Here is a 20,059-nt window from a genome sequence, read left to right on the forward strand (position 1 = left end):
ATGTTCCTACTCTGTGCCTCTGTGCATTTTTTTTTTAATCTCCTGGGAGTGAGGAATAAGGGTCATCATTTTTCAGACCCATCTTCAAAGTGCATTTACCTCTCAATTCACCTGATATCATTCCATTTCAATATCTCAACTAGTATAATTAGGGGGAAAAAACTATACTACTAAACCCTGCTCCAAATAATATATGGATTGTCTGCCTTACTTCCATGTTCAAAACATTTTTCAACTTGTTATAGAAAGGCCTGTTGTTAAGTATTTCATCATAATTCTGGGGGAAAAAATTACACACAGTAATTTGTATGAAGTTTATATAACTGGACTTGATCTGTTAGTGACTCTAGAGTAGTTCAATGTCTAAAAGGACTCCTTTAATAAAGAATTTTTGTAAACTGTTATACTAGTTAACATATAGCTTGCTTTAAGAATATCTATTGTCCTTAGCCACTAAGACTATGTTTATGTCCTGTTATTCACCAGGGGAACAGGTATGTTACACCCTGAACACCCTGGTACTATGAGGCTAGCCATTCTTCACTGTAGAATGACTCCTTAAGCCAAATACTTGCCATCAAGTTGTACAAAATTTCGAAGTCTCCATGTAAAACACGCTGTGAAGATGAGAACACCAAAAACCTCCTCCAAATGGCATGTCCAAAACTTTGAAAACAGTAAGGAATACCTATTATTATCTCCTTCAGTGGCACTTCTCCCAAATATGTCTCAGGGCATTAGAATTCTCTACTCCAACTCAGCACAAACCTCCCAACACCAAGTCCTGCTTTAATTATTGTAACTGATTTATTTCAAGTTTATACATTCTTCCTTCCACTTGCCAAATTTCTTCTGTTCTTAGGTTTCTAAAAAAATAGTCATTTTTCAAAAGCAGAAAAAGAAAGATATATATATTTAATATATAAAAGAAAAAGCTAAATCTGACATAATTATATTCTTAAAAACATTCCATTTATTTACAGATGTATAAAAAGGCAAATTATTGGCCTACTGAGATCATGCTTCTTATAGAGTTAGGGTGAGAGCTCACTATCCTCCCAATTCCTCAACTCCTCACTCAACTACATCTTTCATAATCACACATGTAATTTTCATAGATCAGTTTCTCCTGGGGTAAGGTTAAAAGGTAGGAGTTTTTGGAGATTTTAGATTTCTATCAAGACTGCAGGATTGTTCTGAAGATTGAGCCCTCCTAAAATTAGCCCTAACAACTTTCTAGTTCTAAGAAGGTCTTGAAAACACCATTATCTTGGGGGTTTTGTAATGGTATCTGCAGCCTTCCTTGAACACCTGGGATCATCTCTCATTTCTATCTTTGTACACCTCTCATAAACAGAGTTAAATATCTTCCCATCAAGTAATGAATATTACTTGTCTATTTTCTTCTAAAAAAAAAAAAAGAACAGTGTTCAGAAGCAGAATGGTCCTTCTTTTCCTGAGGATTACTCGCTCACTTGCCTGCTCCTTGGCTGACCCTCAGAAGCTACAAGAGCCTTGGGAAGTCAGGAGGAAATGCAAGGACAAGACAAGCAAAGAAATAATGGGAAACTGCTATACCTGGATTAAACTACTAGCATCTCCAAGGACAATTATTAGCAGGGAAGACAGGTGCTGGACTCCTTGGCTAAGGCATTGAATGAAATCTCCTGGGTAAAGAGAAGTGGGAGGGATAATGAGAAGCTGAGGGGTGCTCATTACCTACTTCAAGCTTCTTCAGTAACCTTTAGAGGTGGGAAGGTTGAATGCTGATGAGGAGGTCTAGAAAGGCAAGTAACACAAAACCAACAAAGAATTTGTTCCCACTGCAATTTGCAGAAGAAAATTTCCCACCCTTTTCAATCTGTTTATTACCAGAGTTACTAGAAAGGGAACCAACCACGGAGGTAATAATTCACTAGCTAGGACCATTCCAAAGTTGGTTTCACAACCTAGTTTTGAAGATATGCTGAGTGGGATTTGGGATAAAGAAGGCAGGGGATGTAGAAGAAACAGCATTACCTAGGCACAGCCCAGGCACTGGAAGATCTTGTGTTAGTGTTTCACAACACAAGCAAATCCTGTCAATGAAGACAGAACAGGGGTTACATTCCAAAATATAATTATTTAAGAAAGGCAAAATGCAGCAGCTAAATCCCAGTCTATACATTTTCAGAATAGTGATTCTTGCCCCCAGGAGTTTCCAAGAGACCCCTCAAGTGCACCATGATTATTTACAAACTAGATAGGAAACATCATTTCTATACTCAATACAAATCTCATCTCCTAGGTTGAAAACTTCAGCCTTTGAGAAATCTATGAAAACAACTATACAAAAATATAAATATCTTTATCTTTACAGGCTGTCAGTCCTTCATACCCTGACAGCTAATGAGTGAAAAAGCTCTACAGATCACTGAATCCATGGTAGCAGATAATAAAAAATATATCTTGTGATTCAAATACTGCCTTATTTCCCTGGTAAAGAATGCCTACTGTGACTTTTCTTTTCTTTACATCCTGTGCAGGTAATAGTGAATGAAACCTTCAAGCACCAGGAGGCTGGCTTGATTTGGGGAACATCCAGCCTCACAGATTTTTATTTTGGCCACTGTCTCTGGTATGGAGAGGAAATGCTTTTCATTTTAGCTGTCTCTTGAGTGATGTGATTTGTGAAAGGGGGAGGACTCCCTCTATGCCTACCTCCAAAATATGTAATCCAGGTAGAAATCCTTGGTACTATGAAATGGTCTTCTCAACACCCAAAGACAATAAGGGAGAACTAGTAATTTTAACATCTCAAAATGATTACCTTAGTAATAAAAAGTTTTTCTTTTTGTTTTAAAGCATTCCTACTTTACCAGAAGGCTTGGATTTATAATTCTGATTGAAAAGGTGAGGGAATGGAAGCTACTTCGGATATAAAAGAAGAGAAAATTTTGTTGAATGACACTAAGTCCTTCACTTTGGTATTCCATGGTACCCATCCTCTCTCCCCCTACTCTTGAAACACCAACTAAAAACTCTCTCTTCTGGATCCCTCTGCACAAGTGCATCACATTCCTTGGACTTCAGATTTAAACAACTTAAACAACAGCTATCAACTAAGGTTCAGTTCATAGCAACTCCAAAGTCTCAAGCAGCTTTTACTCTGGGAGGGAAGAACTAGGAACCACTATGGACCTACAGTCTTGTTATGAATTCCTTGGGTAAGAGGGGCACCTCGTGTTCAGTAATGGATCGCATCTTCTTAGAGAGGATGAGGAGACCCAGCACCACAAGTGAGGTAACACATTTTAACATGATCAGAATTTCATAGTAGTAATTTCTTATACCGAGGTCAGCACCCTACCCCCTTTCTCTACCATTATCCACTGCATCAAAGTCAAGGATCACAGTTCCATGACACAAACAGGTGCCTGCAGAGAAAGGAGGTTTCCCCTCACAGCCTGGCTTCTGCCTGAGGACAAATAAGTTCATTTCCCTGCAGAACTTGGTGAGGCCCCAGAGTTGCCCAGTTTGGCCACAACAGGTGCCAATGTAGGCATCATCTTGCTGTCCCGGCATTCCTGGTCATTCCCTGTTAAGTTCATTTTGTGTCCAACTGACCCAGCTTTGGCAGCTACAGGTGCCAAACAAGGCATCACCTTGAGACTCTGACCATCTGCATCACTGGAAGGATTAGCTACTTTTAAACCTAGAGGTGCCAATTTTGGCATCGGCCTCCACAAAGTATCTGTGCTGCTGTTTTCTAGGCCAGCCTTCATGTGTAGGATGGGGGGTGAAGACACGCTTTCAGGCTCTGCAGGGATGCCAGAAGTACTCTTCCCTTCATCACCGGCTTTCCTGCGGGAAATGAGGGAATCCTTTATCTCAGAGTCAATAACAATCTTAAGGACATCTGGCTCAGAGGCTGGTTCTGCAAGTTGTTTTTCATTCTCAGAAAAGTCATCATCTTCCAAGTGCAAGAGGAGCGGGCTGACAGAGTCACTCTCCCCTTGAACATCAGGCAATTCTTTCAAACCAGTTCCCAAGTGGCCAACCTGGAAAGTTGCTCTGTTCCCAGGAGGAAGCTTACTGATAAAAGCCCGTCGAGCATCCCCTGGGAACTCTGTATCCATAGAGCTGGGCAGTTCAGCCAGGCTAACAGAGTCATCATTTAACTGCTGATTAAGAAAGGCAATCTCATTGAGCAGAGATGTCAGTGTCTCATCAGTATCATCCTCATCTTCCATATTAGTTAGCAGTTCGCTGGGATCCAGTGCTGCTTCCTCTATAGCTGATGCTACCTTTCTCAATTCCATCTCTATGCTTGAGTCTTTGAGATCTTTCATCTTCAATTTATGAAATGGAGACTCCTTTGTCTTCAGTCTCTCCCGTCTTGATTCACTCTCTTTCCATTTATGCTGAATTCCTCTCATATCACTGGAAATCTTTTTGGGTAAGAACTCCTGTGCTTCTTGCATACTGGAAACATCAACTATTTGTGGAAAACCAGAATCTTTACTTGACAGATAAACCTGTGTTGTACCCAATGCCATTCTGACATCTCTGTGGTTGCCTCTGGAAGAGATTCTACCCAAATCTTCACAGGAGTTATCTTCATTCCTGACAGTGTTTTTCAGGTGGTCAGGCGGCTTGCCATCAGGAACTTCATGAGGGTATTTGCTGCCACCCATATCTACCAAACCTCCCTCCGTGGCCAATGATGTCACATTAACAATTCTTGGCATCATAAATAAGTCGTCGTTTTCTGGGGGGAAAAAAAAAACTCATTTATATCTACAGTGGTAAGTACTCTCTCTCATTCATACCCAATGACCATCTCATGGGAGTTGTAGTTAAAATTTCACCAGTCTACTTTTATCAAGAAGATGAAAGGAAATACCAGTTTTTCAAATTACAGACTTAGCCTAACAAGAAAATAGGTAAAATCTAACCAAAAGACACTTTGATATTCCATCATTAATAAAAGTTCTGTTTAATTATTTTATAGAAATGCTCCCCAAGTTTATTTTTTTATCCTGAGGCAGACATGCACCTTGATTCTGTTCGTCCAATTAACTGCTACTCTGAGGGAAAGATAAAGCCCTAGAGGCAGCACTGTAAGAAAGGATGACTCCCCCAGACTGGGTTTAGCAGTATTAGTACTGGTAAGGATACCCTTTTACCTTAATAGAAATTCAGGTGCCTAAAACCTAAAATTTCGTCAAAGTGAAATTTCCTTTTCACCTCAACTCCTTATCCCCAAAAGGGAGGGTGCTGAAACTGTATCAGGCTGGTAATGTAGGAGTGTACCATCTCTGAGTACAACACAAAATTGATAAATATTTATTAACACCAAAAACTAAAACAGTGACTCCTCAACCTCCTTTTACTTTCACATCTTTTCAATTCTTTTCCTACTCAGAAATTAGAAGAGATAGCAAAATAGTTCCCATTCCCAGGTAAAAAAGACCATTCAATACCACAGATAGGGCGAAACATGTTCTAAAAAGAGAATCTTCTCTTACAAAGGCAAACTCGAATACAATAGCTCTTTATCACTACAGAACACATTCAAAGGCTTTCTCTGTCACTTTGAGATACCAGGGATAACTCTTTTTCACCACCCATGAAAGACAACACTTATGACATACCTGACTGAGCCACAGCACTGCTGGCAACTTGAGGTTTCAGATCTGCTTCTAGGAGAGCAGGAGAAACAGTAACCACTGGTCCTGAGAATAAGGGACCTTTTAAAGTGAGCAACTGCCCTTGTGGAGTCATCACAATGTTGGCAGAGGTGTGTGGAGTGTTAGAGGGTGAGGTATTTTCTGTAAGGAAGAGCAGAAATTAGTTAAGGATAAAAGATCTTCAATTAATGCTAGTGAATAGCCTAAGAGTGTAGGAGACATCACTAAAAACCACACCTTGTCTTAAAAAGCAAGAAATAAAATTCAAATTTAGTTAGGGAACCTCAACTTGCAATTTACTTTTTGAACCATTTTTCACTGTAATGGTTACCTGTCCAGTGATTCTCTTAAGGGACAGAATTTCTTATTGTTGAAGAACAGAGCCATGGAACCACTTTTTCAATGGAATGCTTCTGATGGTCTTGATGGTGAATCGGGATGAAGGCACACACAATTTTATCCCTAGGTTTGCTTTCCTATATACCTCTAAGAAATTACTTCAAGTTTTTAGACCTCAGTTTTTCCACCTGTAAAATGAGGTGACTGGACTAAATCATCATTAAAATCCTTTCTTAGCAATAACATCATTTAAATGTGCAATGTTAAAACTAACTCATATTTTAGTATCTATCACTACTTTCTTAGTTGATATAATAAACCAGATTTCCTTGGTTCATACACTGTGCTATCCAAAGAGTAAAAAAGGATATATACCATTCTCAAAGGATATAAACAAGTAATGTAAAATCAATATAGCCTCACTTCCAAAATCAAGATAGGAGAGAATAAAAAAATCAAAACCAATTTACTTTGTTCCTTAATAGCAATTCATCGACAGACTGCAATCTGATGAAAAGTAGAGCCTGATTAACAAAAATAAACTTTAAAAAAAATTTCCAATTTATTCGTCTCAGCTAGATCCAAACTTCCTCAACTCATGAGCAGAACTGCAGGGAAATCAAGAATTCATTTATAAAGTCTGAAAAGATGGCAGCTTAAAAAAAAAATACTGAAACACTAGAAGAAAAATATTGTCTGGAGACTGCTATTGGAAGTAGGTCTTATATGTTACCATGACTGATAACTTACTAGGATTTGCTTGAGTGTGTAAAGCTAGAAACTGAAATCTAATGTAGTTAATATTCTACTTTTAATACAACCCATCTTTCATTTAATTAAAACTAAAATTATGGCCAAGAGAAGACATTCAGTTCTCTAAACTAAACTAAACTAATGTTCATCTACATTAAAGAAAGCAAAGAATGTCTCTCCTACCTGTGGCCTGGTCTTTTTTTCTGGAAAGAATCAAAGGTTTCCCCTTCCTGTTATTTATAAACATCTGTCCGAGATCTACAGATGATGCAGAAGATCCTTCCTGCTGTTTGCTAGTTCTGGGAGACACATCAAACTCATCTGATCCCATCTTCTTTTTTCTTTTTTGTGCCTCTAATGCTTGTTGTTTTGCATAAATATACTCTAGCTTCTTCAGGACCACTTCTTCTGTCTTACCTATAGGTCGATAGGGAATAAACTGTTACTCTCTATAAGACCCCACGTAATAATGAGAAATAGAGTCAACTGAAATCCAGTTGATTTAACTATATTCCCCTAAACTATGGAAGGCAAGAGTAATTATAATCCAGAAGAAATGTCCCACCCAGTCAAACGATAATTCTGATGTTAACTCTGGGAACCAAGCCTCAAACTAAGTAGTATCTGAAAGATCTACTAAGGATTTTCCTCACTAAAGCTATATTTATACTCTTTATCAGAGATCATTCACTTATCTCACCTGAAAGAGATGATACTTTCCGTATCAAAATATTCCGTTTGCGAGTCAGGAGATTTTTCTGTCCTATCAACTTGTCTGCCTGATCTGTTAGTCCTTGAATTTCGCTGAATGCCTACGACAAGAAATAGTAATATCACGTCCATCAGTTTGCTTTTTCCGAAAAACAGGTGGGGCCTACACAATTTCTTAAATAAAAAAATTTTTACCTAATATTTTAGAGAACTTTATAATGCCATTTAAAACAATTGTTAACGTTTTACAAACTTACGATTACCGGGGGGAAATAGGAGGAGGGATGAACTGCGAGACTGAGATTGACATAAACATACTACTATATATAAAATAGATAACTAATAAGGACGTACTATATATAGCACAGGGAACTCTACTCAATACTCTGTAATGGCCTCTATGGGAAAAGAATCTGAAAAAGAGTGGATATATGTATCTGTATAACAGATTCACTTTGCTGTACACTTGAAACTAACACAACATTGTAAATCAACTAAACTCCAATAAAAATTTTTAAAATAATAAATAAATAGATAAAGTATACAAGTAAAAAAAAAACACCCCAAAACAATTTTTAATGTTTCAGAATTTATTTTTTGTTAAACTTCAGGAGATTTTTCTGGCTTACACTTCTAGGGAAAGTGATTATTTACAAAGAGCACCACTGAGTGGTTAACAGGTATTTCCACTACTGCAAGGAGAAACAAAACATTTTACTCTGCTTAGATCTTAATAATCAACTTTAAAATCAACTCCTAATCTAAGCAAAATCTGGCTGAAATAACCTTGTTCTAGAGGGATATGACTGCTTGCCTTTTACTCTTCCAACTTCTACTTATAAGCAATTTAAACAAAATTACCTTAGATATTCTACATGCAAAATTAAAACTTCCGCTAGCTTGAATACTACAGAGTTTCCTTTGAAGTGACTGTCAACTGTTAAGAAGTATATCAAAATAGCAGTTGTGTTGTGCCTTTCACAGTGATAAACTTTTCTAAGTGCTACGGAAAACACCAGTGTAAAGAAGTCATAGTAAACAGAGTTTACCAGAGTTTCTAACTTTTTTTGAAGGAAGGATAATAACTCCGCTGGTTAAGAATCTGACTTTCAATGAAAAGCTACTTTGACTCAACATAAGGACTTTTCTTCCTAAGGGATTTATTGGGCATTCATTAGTCCACCTTCAAATGTTAAACACAAGCTCTATTTCAATCTTCTTCATTCTCTTTCTCATAAATATCTCTAGAAGATTCTTTCAGTCAAGCTCTTACTTGTCTGTCATTTACACATAACACTTACCCTAGTAAGAATGAGACTTTTGGAAACCTTGGAAGAATGAAGTAACCCCAACGTGATCTTCAATTTCTCAAAGAGATCCCTCATTTCACCACGGCGGCGCCGCTCATTGGCAGTGTGTGTCCGGCGATAATAAGCAAAAGCCTCTGCTTCTTTCTGTAGTTTTTCACTCCAGTAATCAGGTTTTAGTTTTAGAGGAACTGGTGTAGCCTGTCCAAACAAAAGATCGCCACCTAAGTATCGTTCACATGTACCCGCCCTCTTCCTCCACCCCAAATGGCACTGCTCTATATCAGACACCCGCCACCTTCTGCCTGGAGTATCTTAACAGCCTCTCAATGGGTCAACTTATTACCAGTCTATCCTTCCTCCAAATCAACAGTGTAAATTCTAATACATGCGAATGTGATATCAGTTCTCAGCTCAAATTACAGTTCTCAAATGAGGGAGAATTTGAGAGAGGGGATCTATAAAAAAGCTCATCTGTATAATTTATTATTAAAACTTGTTTTCATGACACAAATTATATGGAAAACTTTAACAAAATCTTGATTAATGGAAAACGAGTTGAAAATTTTTTTTCGTAAATACTGTAAGACCCTTTACAATTTGGGAAAGGGTCAACTGCCTCTCTTCCTAAATCACTGTTCTTTCCAACCATTCCAAAGTGCTAGAAGTTTCCTAAACACACTACAATCCCACACCTCCATGCCATTACACAGGCTGTTGCCTGCACCTAACCCCTCCCACCCCACCTTCATAACTTAACGTTTAAAACTCAGACTTTGCATTTTTTAGGAAAGTCTTTCTTGACCTCAGGATGCCTTAGGCTTCCTTTCTCTCTTATTTATTCTACTTCCATTTTTAAAGTTATTTACTATAAAGAAGTAAAAGATGCATACAGGATTTAAAATATAAATATGTAAAGATCTTATAATGAAAAGCAACTGTATCTTGCACCTACAACTGGATCCTCAGAAACAACCACGTTTTGATTCTTTTAGTGGCTTTTTCTGGTTCTTAAGTCTATATCCTAAGTTAAAAATAGTAACATATGCTTATTCTTTTCATTTTTCAATACAACCTATTTACTTCCTGCTATGCAGAAAAGGATTTAGCTCACCACTCTCTTGCATCTCACCATCCATCTTCCTAATACAGATATATCATTAATTTTAGTTCTTCTATTGATCCCTTTGCAACTTGAATATAATTCTATCTCCGTTTCTCATTTCATCAACAATAGTGTCTCTTTGTAAAATGAGGTATCAGTACTCATATCCTTCCCTTCATTTCTTCTTCCCTCTTTTACCTCCCAACTTGTCATTTGTACTTACTCATTTTTCAAGACTGAAAATTAAGTCTTACATACTTTATTCATGGATTATAAAAGTTTTAAAAAATGATTAACAGTGACCAACCTATTATGACAATATGAATATTAATCATACCTAGTGAGTAATAATTACATTTCCTGTCTTTTACAGTTTCTTGGTTTTGTGTATGTGTGTCCCCCCCAACCTTGATGTTTTTAATTGCCTTCATTTTTTTGACACTGTTTACCTTTATCATAGTAACAGTGGTACCATATCATGGGGTATGAAAGTACCCCCAAACTCTTCTACAAAATCATTGTCTTTCTGAAGTTAAAAACTCATTGTACATTAGTACAGTGTGGGAGAATCAAAGATACAACCAGATAGAAATAAAATTAATACTAAGTTTAAATACACCAATACACTAAAAATAATTTGCATGTAATAATAATGGTACAAAACAATGGACTGTGTAAATAGCTATTGTGAAAATTCTTATATCTCAAAAATGTTTTAGGATGTCCAATGAAAAAATAAAAATTGTGATATATGCAAAATAATTATGGCCCTGCAAATATGTATCATATGCTCCCCCAAATCAAACCAAACTCAAACTAATCACCCAGTAGTTTTTCAAAGGACCTGAATACCACCCTCCATCTCAACAGAATCTCATCATTTTTATCTCTTAAATTAAGAAGACAGAATAACAAGTGGAAAATGGTTAAACAACTGCACTCTCTTCCATTCTTAGTGTTGGTTAGGATAAAGAGAAAACCTTCCTTAATTATGGTACTATGATATCCTACACTGAGTACATTAAGAAAATCAAAGAAGGTTTATAATTTCATGGCTCCCTGAATTGCTAGCCATGACTTCAGATAATAACTAATTTTTTAGATCACCAGCAAAATCAGGAGCCTAAATAAGAAAGAATGCTAGCCTGTTTCACATCATATCATTACATTATAGGATTAGTTTTCAAATAAGCACATCAGTTTTCATAAATTCCATACCCATTTTAATTCCTCTAAATTATTCTATCAACTGGGGGTGGGGGGCAGTAGACAACTGAGAAGGAAAAAAAAAAAGCATTACTAGTATAATTTCATTAAGGGGAAAAAAGCTGATTATATTAACTCACTGGTAAAAATGGCCCTGAAAAAAGTCATAGCTAATACAGCTAATGTTGTTTTAACCCTAAGGACAAATGTTATCAATTTTATTAAATGAGTAATTATCATTAAACATACTGTAAATACCTTTCGACTCTTTTCAGCAGCTTTCTCATCTGCAGTGATATGTGTACGGCACCTAGATGAAGACAGTATTTTCCAATTCTTATTGAAATTCAGTAATCTAATACCTATTTCATAGCTATATTAAACCAAACCATCCCAAATTGTCTAAATTGTAAGCAGCTTCTTTTCCCCATGGTCCGATATGTGGCAATATGATTTATTCAACAATATGCTTTTTTCTCAAATAAAAGTGTCCAAGTAGACCCTAAAACTGCAAATTACGTTTTTTCAATTGTGAAATATTTCAAACATATAAAACTGTACAAACAAAATACATAATCAACATCCAGGTATCTGTCACTAAGCTTGAGAAATAAAACATCACCAAAATATGGGCACATTCATCACCTTCCTCCCTTCTCATAAGTAAATGCTCGCAAACTGAGTTTACCATGCACATCTTTACAGTTTTACTCTCCTAGGAATGTACTGATTCATCCCTAAACAGAAGATATTATGTAGCATTTTAAACTTATATGTAGTGCATCTTTCTTCAACTGATTTGTCTCATTCAGCACTGCATGTGAGATATGTTGATACATCTAGTTCAATCATTTTAACTGCTATATAGTATTCCAAACTGTTGAATTTTCCAAAATTTGTTTTAGAATGTTAGTAGTTATTTAGGTTGTATCCAAATTTTCACAATGGCAAATTTTCACAATGGCTGCAATGGACAATCCCACACATGACCCCTTGTACACATGTGTGAGCCTTTCTAGGACGTATACCTAGGAGTGGAACTGCTGGATGGAAGAAATGCACGCACATCTTCAACTGTAGTCATGTCATACTGCTCTCCAAAGTGGTTATAACTTATACTCCCACCTGCAGTATGTTCCCATTGCTCCACACCTAGACAACAGTACTATCAGAAATCTCGATTTATACCAATCTTATGGGTATAAATTGGTAAAGTCACCGTGGTTTAATCTGCATTTCGCACTTCGCCTTCCAATGCCAGGGGTGGAGGTTCGATCCCTGGTTGGGGAGCTAAGATCCCACATGCCTCGGGGCCAGAAAACCAAAACATAAAACAGAAGCAATATTGTAACAAACTCAATGAAGACTTTAAAAATGATCCACATCAAAAAAAAAAAAAAAAAATCTTAAAAAAAATTTTTTTTGCATTTCTCTAATTACTTGTGAGGTAGAACAAATTTGCATGTTTACTGGCAGTCTTTTGTGAATTGCCCATGATATCCATTACTTACTTTTCTACTGGATCATCTTTTTCTTACTGACTTGTAAGAATTATTTTATATGCTTGATACTAATCCTCTGTCAAACACATATTGCAAATATTTTCCTTACAGTCTGAAATTGCCTTTTCACTGACAGAAATTTTTAAAATTTTAACAATCTGCTCCTTTATGTGTTGGTTATTCTTGGCCCTTTATTATTCCAGTCCATTAAGATGGTATATCTCTGTTTACTGAATTCTTCTTCTTTTTTTTTTTTTTTTAATAAATTTTATTTCTTTACTGGTTGATTGATTGCTGTGTTGGGTCTTCGTTGCTGCACGCAGGCTTTCTCTAGTTGCAGTGAGTGGGGGCTACTCTTCGTTGCGGTGGCTTCTCTTGCTGTGGAGCACAGGCTCTAGGCGCACGGGCTTCAGTAGTTGCGGCGCAGGGGCTTAGTTGCCCCGCAGCATGTGGGATCTTCCCGGACGAGGGATTGAACCTGTGTCCACTGCATTGGCAGGTGGATTCTTAACCACTGCGCCACCAGGGAAGTCCCTATTGAATTCTTCTTCAATGTCTTTCAATAACATTTTATAAAAGTCTTGCACAACTTGTGTTAATAATCCCAAATAGCTTTTTCGCATTTTTAATTACATTTTTTTGTTTGTTGCTATTGTTTAGGAACTCGATTTTAGTATACTGAACTTACATCCTGCAATACTGCTGAACTTAAGTCTAAGTTTTTAAGAGATTTAAATTCTTTCAGTCTTAACCAGTATGCAATTGAAGTACCTTCCAAATAGCCCTGGAGTGAAGAAAAATACTACCCTACAGCCCTCCTTAGACTTTCTCACTAGGAATGAAGAATTACTCTTTCTTAACTCATTGCTACTTTAGGTAGCTGATGACATCACAGGTTGAAAAGCACAATGTCTGGCACAAATTAACAACTCTTACCTTCTTTCCCTTCTTTCTCTCACACCCCAGTTCCTAATCAATACAAGGCTTACTTAGAACATTTTTTTCTAAGGCATCATGCTCTCTGTATTTTCATCTCATCAGCTGAACAGGTATGAAAATTTTTCTAACTGTATTGACCTATTCAACTAGCAAAGTAACCAAATTTAGAATTTAATGCCATATTCTTAAAAGAAAAAGAACTAACCTTTGTTGAATAGTCCACTTGTATCAGTTATGTTCGTTATCTCATACATTATCTCATTTAATACTTTAAATGGGGGCATTTTCCTCATTTCATAGGTAAAGAATCTAAGATTCAGAGAGATTACAGACTTGCCCAAGGTTAAACAGCCACAAACTAGCAAAACCAGTATTTTAATACCAATGTATCAGGCTCCAAAAGCATATGTTATTCACATTTATATGCTGCCTCCTAGCAATAACAAGGCAAGTTAACTACCTCTGAATTCCAGCTCCTCTCCTCATCTACTACTAAGAAAAAAGCTAGAGAAATGAAGGAACCATGTCAGTTCCCCAGAACTCCTGAATAGAACATTTAGTTTTGCTTATGGTCATAAAACTACAACAACAAAAAACAACAATCCAAAGAGAAGTAAGACTTACAGCTGTTTGAAAGTCTGTGTATGGGCAGCTGTGGCCTTCATGTGGACAACATTAACTTCCTCTGGGAGCTCTTCTACGGTCTCAATGTCCACCTGCTCTTCATCATCCTCAATGTATTCTACACAGTTATTCTGAAATACAGCATTTCAACAGTAAATAAAGTATTGGGAAGCAAGCACACCTAAACTTTTCAACTGAATGCTCCCCTTATAAAGCCAACCGGTGCCAAACACTGATCTTAAACCATGAGTACTGATAATCCTAAACTTGTTAATCATAAAATGGAATTAAGTCATAAAGGCAACATATGGTTAGAGCTAACTACCAAGAACTACATTATAAATCACAGATATATATTAAAAAGACATCATTAGACTGAAGAGACAAAGTCCCCAAAGGGCTGTACTGATGCTTCAGTGTTATTTCTAGTGGACAAAATTCAGGTACAGATATATTAAAGCTGCAAAAATCTTAATATTAAATAGAAGTAAAACAGAATTTGGTGAGGCAGAAGGTAGAAAGAAGAAAAATTCAGATTCTAGTTTAAGAGTGCTTCATGGTTAATCCCATATTAAACACCCACAGAAACATATTCAAGGCAGATATGGAAACAGATTATAGCCCAGACAGTTTTCTAAGTCTCTCAACCCTACAGAATGAGAGCTTTTGAAGAATTTCAGATACCAAAAGAAGCCCAGGCTTGCTGTACTTATTATACCAAAATATGAGTCAATCAGTAAGCATTTATTGAGCACCCACCACAGAAACTCACTGTATATTTATAACAGTAGACTATATGGATTATGGGATATGCCGATACTTTTAAGTCCACCTTTAAAAGTAGTGTTTACTATGCCAGAAACCAAACAGAGAATACGTTATCTACAATTGTACTGTACCAGAGAGGCACAACTCAAAATGAAGCATCCCAATCACCTTATTAATTCTATGTTTAAACTTGCTGGAAAAACTACTTACCCCCAAATTACAGGCTCCCTAAGGCTAAAGGACATAAATGATGCAAGCCATCATTTATGATCCCCAAATTAAGCATCATCTAAATAATCTGTATTAAATGTAAACAATGGATATTAAAATTAACTTTAGGAAGCTAAATCAACAGAACCCCAAGGGTTTGAATAGTAATGTAGGTAGATGCCTTACCATATTTAAACTGAAGAATGTGTACTGCGTGGCTTTAATTGCAGGCTTTATAAATAATATCCAATAAATTTCATCAGGGAAGACTTAAAAAGGCTACTCACAACTCTCCTTACACTATTCCAATATAATGCTAATCACAGGTATAAAGCTATCATAGGTGTCAGACATACACATAAATACAATGTAGAATTTAGATTTGAATGCCCTTACTTTTAAAAGGCCAGTGTACCTGTCAGATTCCCTATTAGGAAATTCAAGCAATGCCACGCTATATGACTAAGACACACTAAAGGTTCCATTAAGTCAGTTCTACTGATAGCAATAGTTTTCACTGATTTTAAAGCTGGACTGTTTTTGACCTGTGGTTGCCAAGGGGGAGGAGGTGTGGGGAAGGGATGGATTGGGAGTTTGGGATTAGCAGATGCAAATTATTATATATAGAATGGATAAACAACAAGGTCCTACTGTATAGCACAGGGAACTATATTCAATATCCTGTAATAAACCATAATGGAAAAATTTTTTTAATTAAAATTAAAATAAAGTTGGACTGTTTTTGGTCTGATGCTTACCTAGGCTGACTTACAATGAAAGAGCCTGCAAAAAGTGCAAGAAGATCTGCAATCTAACTCCTAAACTACCTACAGATATAAGTCCTCAAAATGGATTAGGTTATAGATAGAATGTGAGGCAAATGCATATAGAATCATCCAACTGTAGAGCTAGATCCTCATTTTATAAATGAGACAGGTGAGGTTCAGAAATAACCAACATAGGAACGTTAGAATATTTAAACATTTTAGAGGTTTAAAATATGAATCTTTTTGCTATATTTTATCTCCGTAAGGCAGTTAGGCATTAACAGAGAAGGACCAGGTAACACAGAGAATGAATGAATCTCAAGGAAGTGAGATTCTAAAACTGCCATGCGTGACAATCATTGTATTATCTGCTCCTGAAGAGAGGGACACAATTTAGATTTCAAGGCACCCCACAGGCAGCTGGCTATCACCTCCTTATGTTTTACATCAGACCCCAGGTCAGGGGTCAGCAAACCACAGCCTGCCATCTGTTTTTGTAAATAAAGTTTTATTGGAACACAGCCACACTCATTCACTTACTATTGTTTATGGCTGCTTTCACTCTACAACAGCAATTGAGTAGTTGCAAGAGCAAGTCATCTAGCCTGCAAAGTCTAAAATATTTACAATCTGGCTCTTTACAAAAAAAGTTTGCCCAACTCCTGCCCTATATCATATCTGACTCTCAGTTACTTAGTTCAGCAAATACAACCCTAAATAGAAGTCTAAAAAATGGCTTCAGAAAAATAAAAAAATAAATTAGAAAGGTCAAATTACAAAGGAAGATGACCAAAGTTTAGAATACAAATTCTAGACACTATTTAATTTTAGGAGATGATTAAAAACAACTTTAGGCAGGGTTATATTAAAATATTAAATAGTATTTTTCATTTCTCTCCAAAAAGAAAAACATCTCTATAAATGCAGATAGATAAATTATCTTCCAGTTCTAAGGCTGCCTATTCCCTGTTTCTTATATATATATACCAGATAAGGTACAATCACTTCACATACAAAATGTCAAAGAAACTGAGACTGAATGGGAGTAGTGGTTTCAGACTTTTTCTTAAAAAAAACCTAATTTGATAGGGACTCTCAAGCATCTATCCCCCTAAGGCTTAAGCCAGCCTTCCTATAATATCAGACAAGTCTCAAAGCTCAATAAAAGCTCAATAAATGTTACCTGACTGACACAGCCCAAAAACTACAAAGTCATTTAATCATGATCTAAACCTAGGCATCCAAATCAATGTATCAGGTCTTAGTGATCTTCTGGAAAAACTACTGTCTCTAATGAATCATTTAAATTCTTGAAGTTTCAGTCACAACAAAAATGGGCTCACCACCTTTTCTACATCATCAACCTCCTCACTCTGGTAGTCAGAAACAACATCCACAATCTCATCAATAGAATCATCGGTTTTCTCATTCTCATCTTCCTCATCATCCTCTTCCAAATCCAAAACAGTGAAGTCAGCACTGCTTCTCCCACCCTTCTTCTCTTGCTTTGGTTTTATCTGTTCTCCTGATAGCAGTAAGTGACCTTGAAAATGTCCTTCCCCTCTGCTCCCTTTGGTAGCTCTCCTAGGAACAATGGAGAAGGCTGCAGGACTAGAAATCCTACTCCAAGAATCACATTCAGTTTTTAAAATTCTGGCATTCTCAGTAGTTCCACTTTTTCCAAGTAAATCAGAGATGCCGTGTTCTTGTTGAAACACATCTGAATTTTCCTGACAAGTTTCTGTTTCTTTAATTAACTGCTCATCTGTCTCTTTCTTGCATTCTTGTGAAGTTCTAACACATTTCTGGGTCAAAGGGCCCTTTAGGTGTTTTCTCCACCTCTCCCTAATGCTGTCCTTCTCCAGAGAATCTCCACATCCCTTCTCCTTGGCCTCTGGCTTTGGATTAGATTGCTGCTCCACAACTCTGCTCCCTGAAAATTCAAGTTTACTTTCTTCTTTAGAGATAATTGGAAATTCATTTGATTTTTCCCCTGGATTGTCTAAGCCTTTCTGCTGTTCCACTTTCACATCAAGTTTTTTAAGCTGCACATTACTCACACTTTGGACTGTCATATTACTGGCTCTTCCAGAAATGGTCTTAACTTCCAGAACAGTCAGTTTTTCTTTGGAACTGTTATGATTCCTAATCCCATACTCTTCATCAACATTTTTATAGTCTTCACCTGTGTGTGAGCCAGTGATATAGGCATGCTGAGAAGGTTTAACAGTTGCAGGACCTTCTTCTGTAAGGGATTCTTCATCTAAATGATCACCCCCATCTTCCAAGGAATCATTCAGAGTTTCTTCTGAGACAGTAGCTCCTGAGTTTTGCTTTATTATATTAGCCTCAGGGTCTATAGCTTCTCCTCCTGACTGTAGGGTCTTCTTAGTTTCCTGTTCTCTTTTTAAAAAGCTTGTTTCATCTTTCTGGTCTGCATTCTGAGATTCTCTTTTCATCTGAAGTGAAGCAACATGCTGAAGAATGGAGCTGGGAACAGGCTTTTGTCCTGGGAGCTGCAACAAGGCAAAACTACCAGACTGGAGAGGAATAAGACTGGCTGTACCAACAGGCTGCCCTCCTGAACTATAGGTTATTTTGGTTTCAGAGCCTGTTTTACTGGCAAAGCTTTGTGGTTCAGGAGGGGAAATCCTCAGAGTCAATGTACCAGACTGAGACACAAAACTAGGTCCAGAAGAAAGCAATGATGGTGCCTGAGTGATAACATTCATTGCTGGAGAAGACCCAACAGCCTGAATTACAGGATTCATAACAGAGAAAGAGGAGGACGAAGCAGAAGATGGTGGAGTCTCTGAAGGTTTGGAAGGAGTGGGTAACCGGATTCCCATCACAGACCCTGGTAAGAAAAAGAACATTTTAAATCACCACTGCCCAAATCAAGACTTCCAAAGTATGCATTTCCTTTCTAACAGGTGATTCCAAGACACTAAGAAGACCAATCCTGGTGTATTAACATACCATATGACCAAATGATTCAAGAAAAGAGAAACTTATCAGAAGTATCTCTAATTTTATACCTGGGTTCCGAAACATGACAGGCTGTAAGTTGGGCTGGGTATTAGAGCCTCGAAGCTGATGCAAAGGGAGGAGCTGGACAATCTGCCCATTAGGGTGCCTGAACAGGTTCATTCCACTTGGGCTCCTAACAGGCTGCAAGACCATCCGATGTCCCTGAAGTTGTGTGTTTGGGACAGGTCTAAGAGTAGGAGAACCCTGCTGCACTGGAATCAACAACAATCGAGGTCCAGCACGTTTCACTGTGTTAGGAGAGACCTGTGGAGTAGCCACTGGAATCTGAGGAGCATTTTCTGAAAAACAGGAAATGGAAACATAGTATCAGAATTTCCCTTTACTACTTGGGAAAAAATAATTATGACATAGGATCTAACCATGCTACAAATAACTTCTACTTGAAACTACAGAGTTGGTAAAATCCTGTACGTCCATGATACACTACTTACTAGTCTTACAGCTGAGAACGATTTACTTTAAACCTAAGTATTAAGCAGACATTGCAGGGCCTTACATTTAGATTGGTAAAAAAGAAAGTATCAATTGTCAAGAGGTGCATTTAAAGAGAGAACACTTCTGCCTAATGAAAAACATGGCCTTTTAACCTGGTTCTCATTAAAGTTCAAAATAAAATTCTCTTGTTCAACTTAAAAATTCAGGCTGTTAACACTTAATAGACTTATGACTTAGTTTCACAGGTCTTACTCAAGTAAGAAAAAGTCAAGGACTAAAAATCACAAGGTACTAAAAACTTCTTGGCTTGTAAAATTCACTGATAAATAAGCAAAGCATAAAGATTTGTGGAAATTATTTTTCAGAAAGAAAAAAAAATACATACCCCCAAAAAATGGAATGAAATTAAGAGACATCAAAGAAGCAGGGAAATAAAGCCTGGTTAGGAAGAGGCAAAAGATAGTTTTAAAACAAACAGAAAAAGCAGAAATTTAATGCAGAAGATGTGAATTAAAAGAGATTTCAAAATATTAATAGTACCTAAAGATTCACTTTAATGTTTGGAAGAAAATACTAAGGACATGGAAAAAAATAATATGAGTAATCTACAGATAGGTTTTTGGTTACAGGAATAAAGAGGTAGGAATAACGTAATAGTAAGCATAAATGA

At 36.9% G+C, this 20,059-nt stretch overlaps 1 protein-coding gene across 9 annotated transcripts in view; it reads right to left on the bottom strand.

The window, feature by feature from the left end:
* Positions 1–897: 897 nt before the first annotated feature.
* MGA (MAX dimerization protein MGA) overlaps positions 898–20,059 on the bottom strand; it is a 158,529-nt gene continuing 139,367 nt past the window's right edge. For 6 of the 9 annotated variants that reach the window (XM_061180455.1, XM_061180456.1, XM_061180458.1 and 3 more), the window contains exons 16-24: positions 18,942–19,232; positions 17,250–18,760; positions 14,159–14,289; positions 11,352–11,403; positions 8,777–8,983; positions 7,465–7,576; positions 6,948–7,181; positions 5,637–5,813; positions 898–4,750 (exon numbers count right to left, since the gene is read on the bottom strand). In XM_061180455.1, the coding sequence (XP_061036438.1) occupies positions 3,474–4,750; positions 5,637–5,813; positions 6,948–7,181; positions 7,465–7,576; positions 8,777–8,983; positions 11,352–11,403; positions 14,159–14,289; positions 17,250–18,760; positions 18,942–19,232 (3,992 nt within the window). In that variant the 3' untranslated portion in view covers positions 898–3,473. Of the gene's footprint in view, positions 4,751–5,636; positions 5,814–6,947; positions 7,182–7,464; positions 7,577–8,776; positions 8,984–11,351; positions 11,404–14,158; positions 14,290–17,249; positions 18,761–18,941; positions 19,233–20,059 lie in introns of those variants that run through there. The other 3 variants (XM_061180462.1, XM_061180460.1, XM_061180463.1) reach the window with 3 other exon arrangements.

This window comes from Eubalaena glacialis, chromosome 2, assembly GCF_028564815.1.
Source record: "Eubalaena glacialis isolate mEubGla1 chromosome 2, mEubGla1.1.hap2.+ XY, whole genome shotgun sequence".
Lineage (NCBI taxonomy): Eukaryota > Metazoa > Chordata > Mammalia > Artiodactyla > Balaenidae > Eubalaena > Eubalaena glacialis.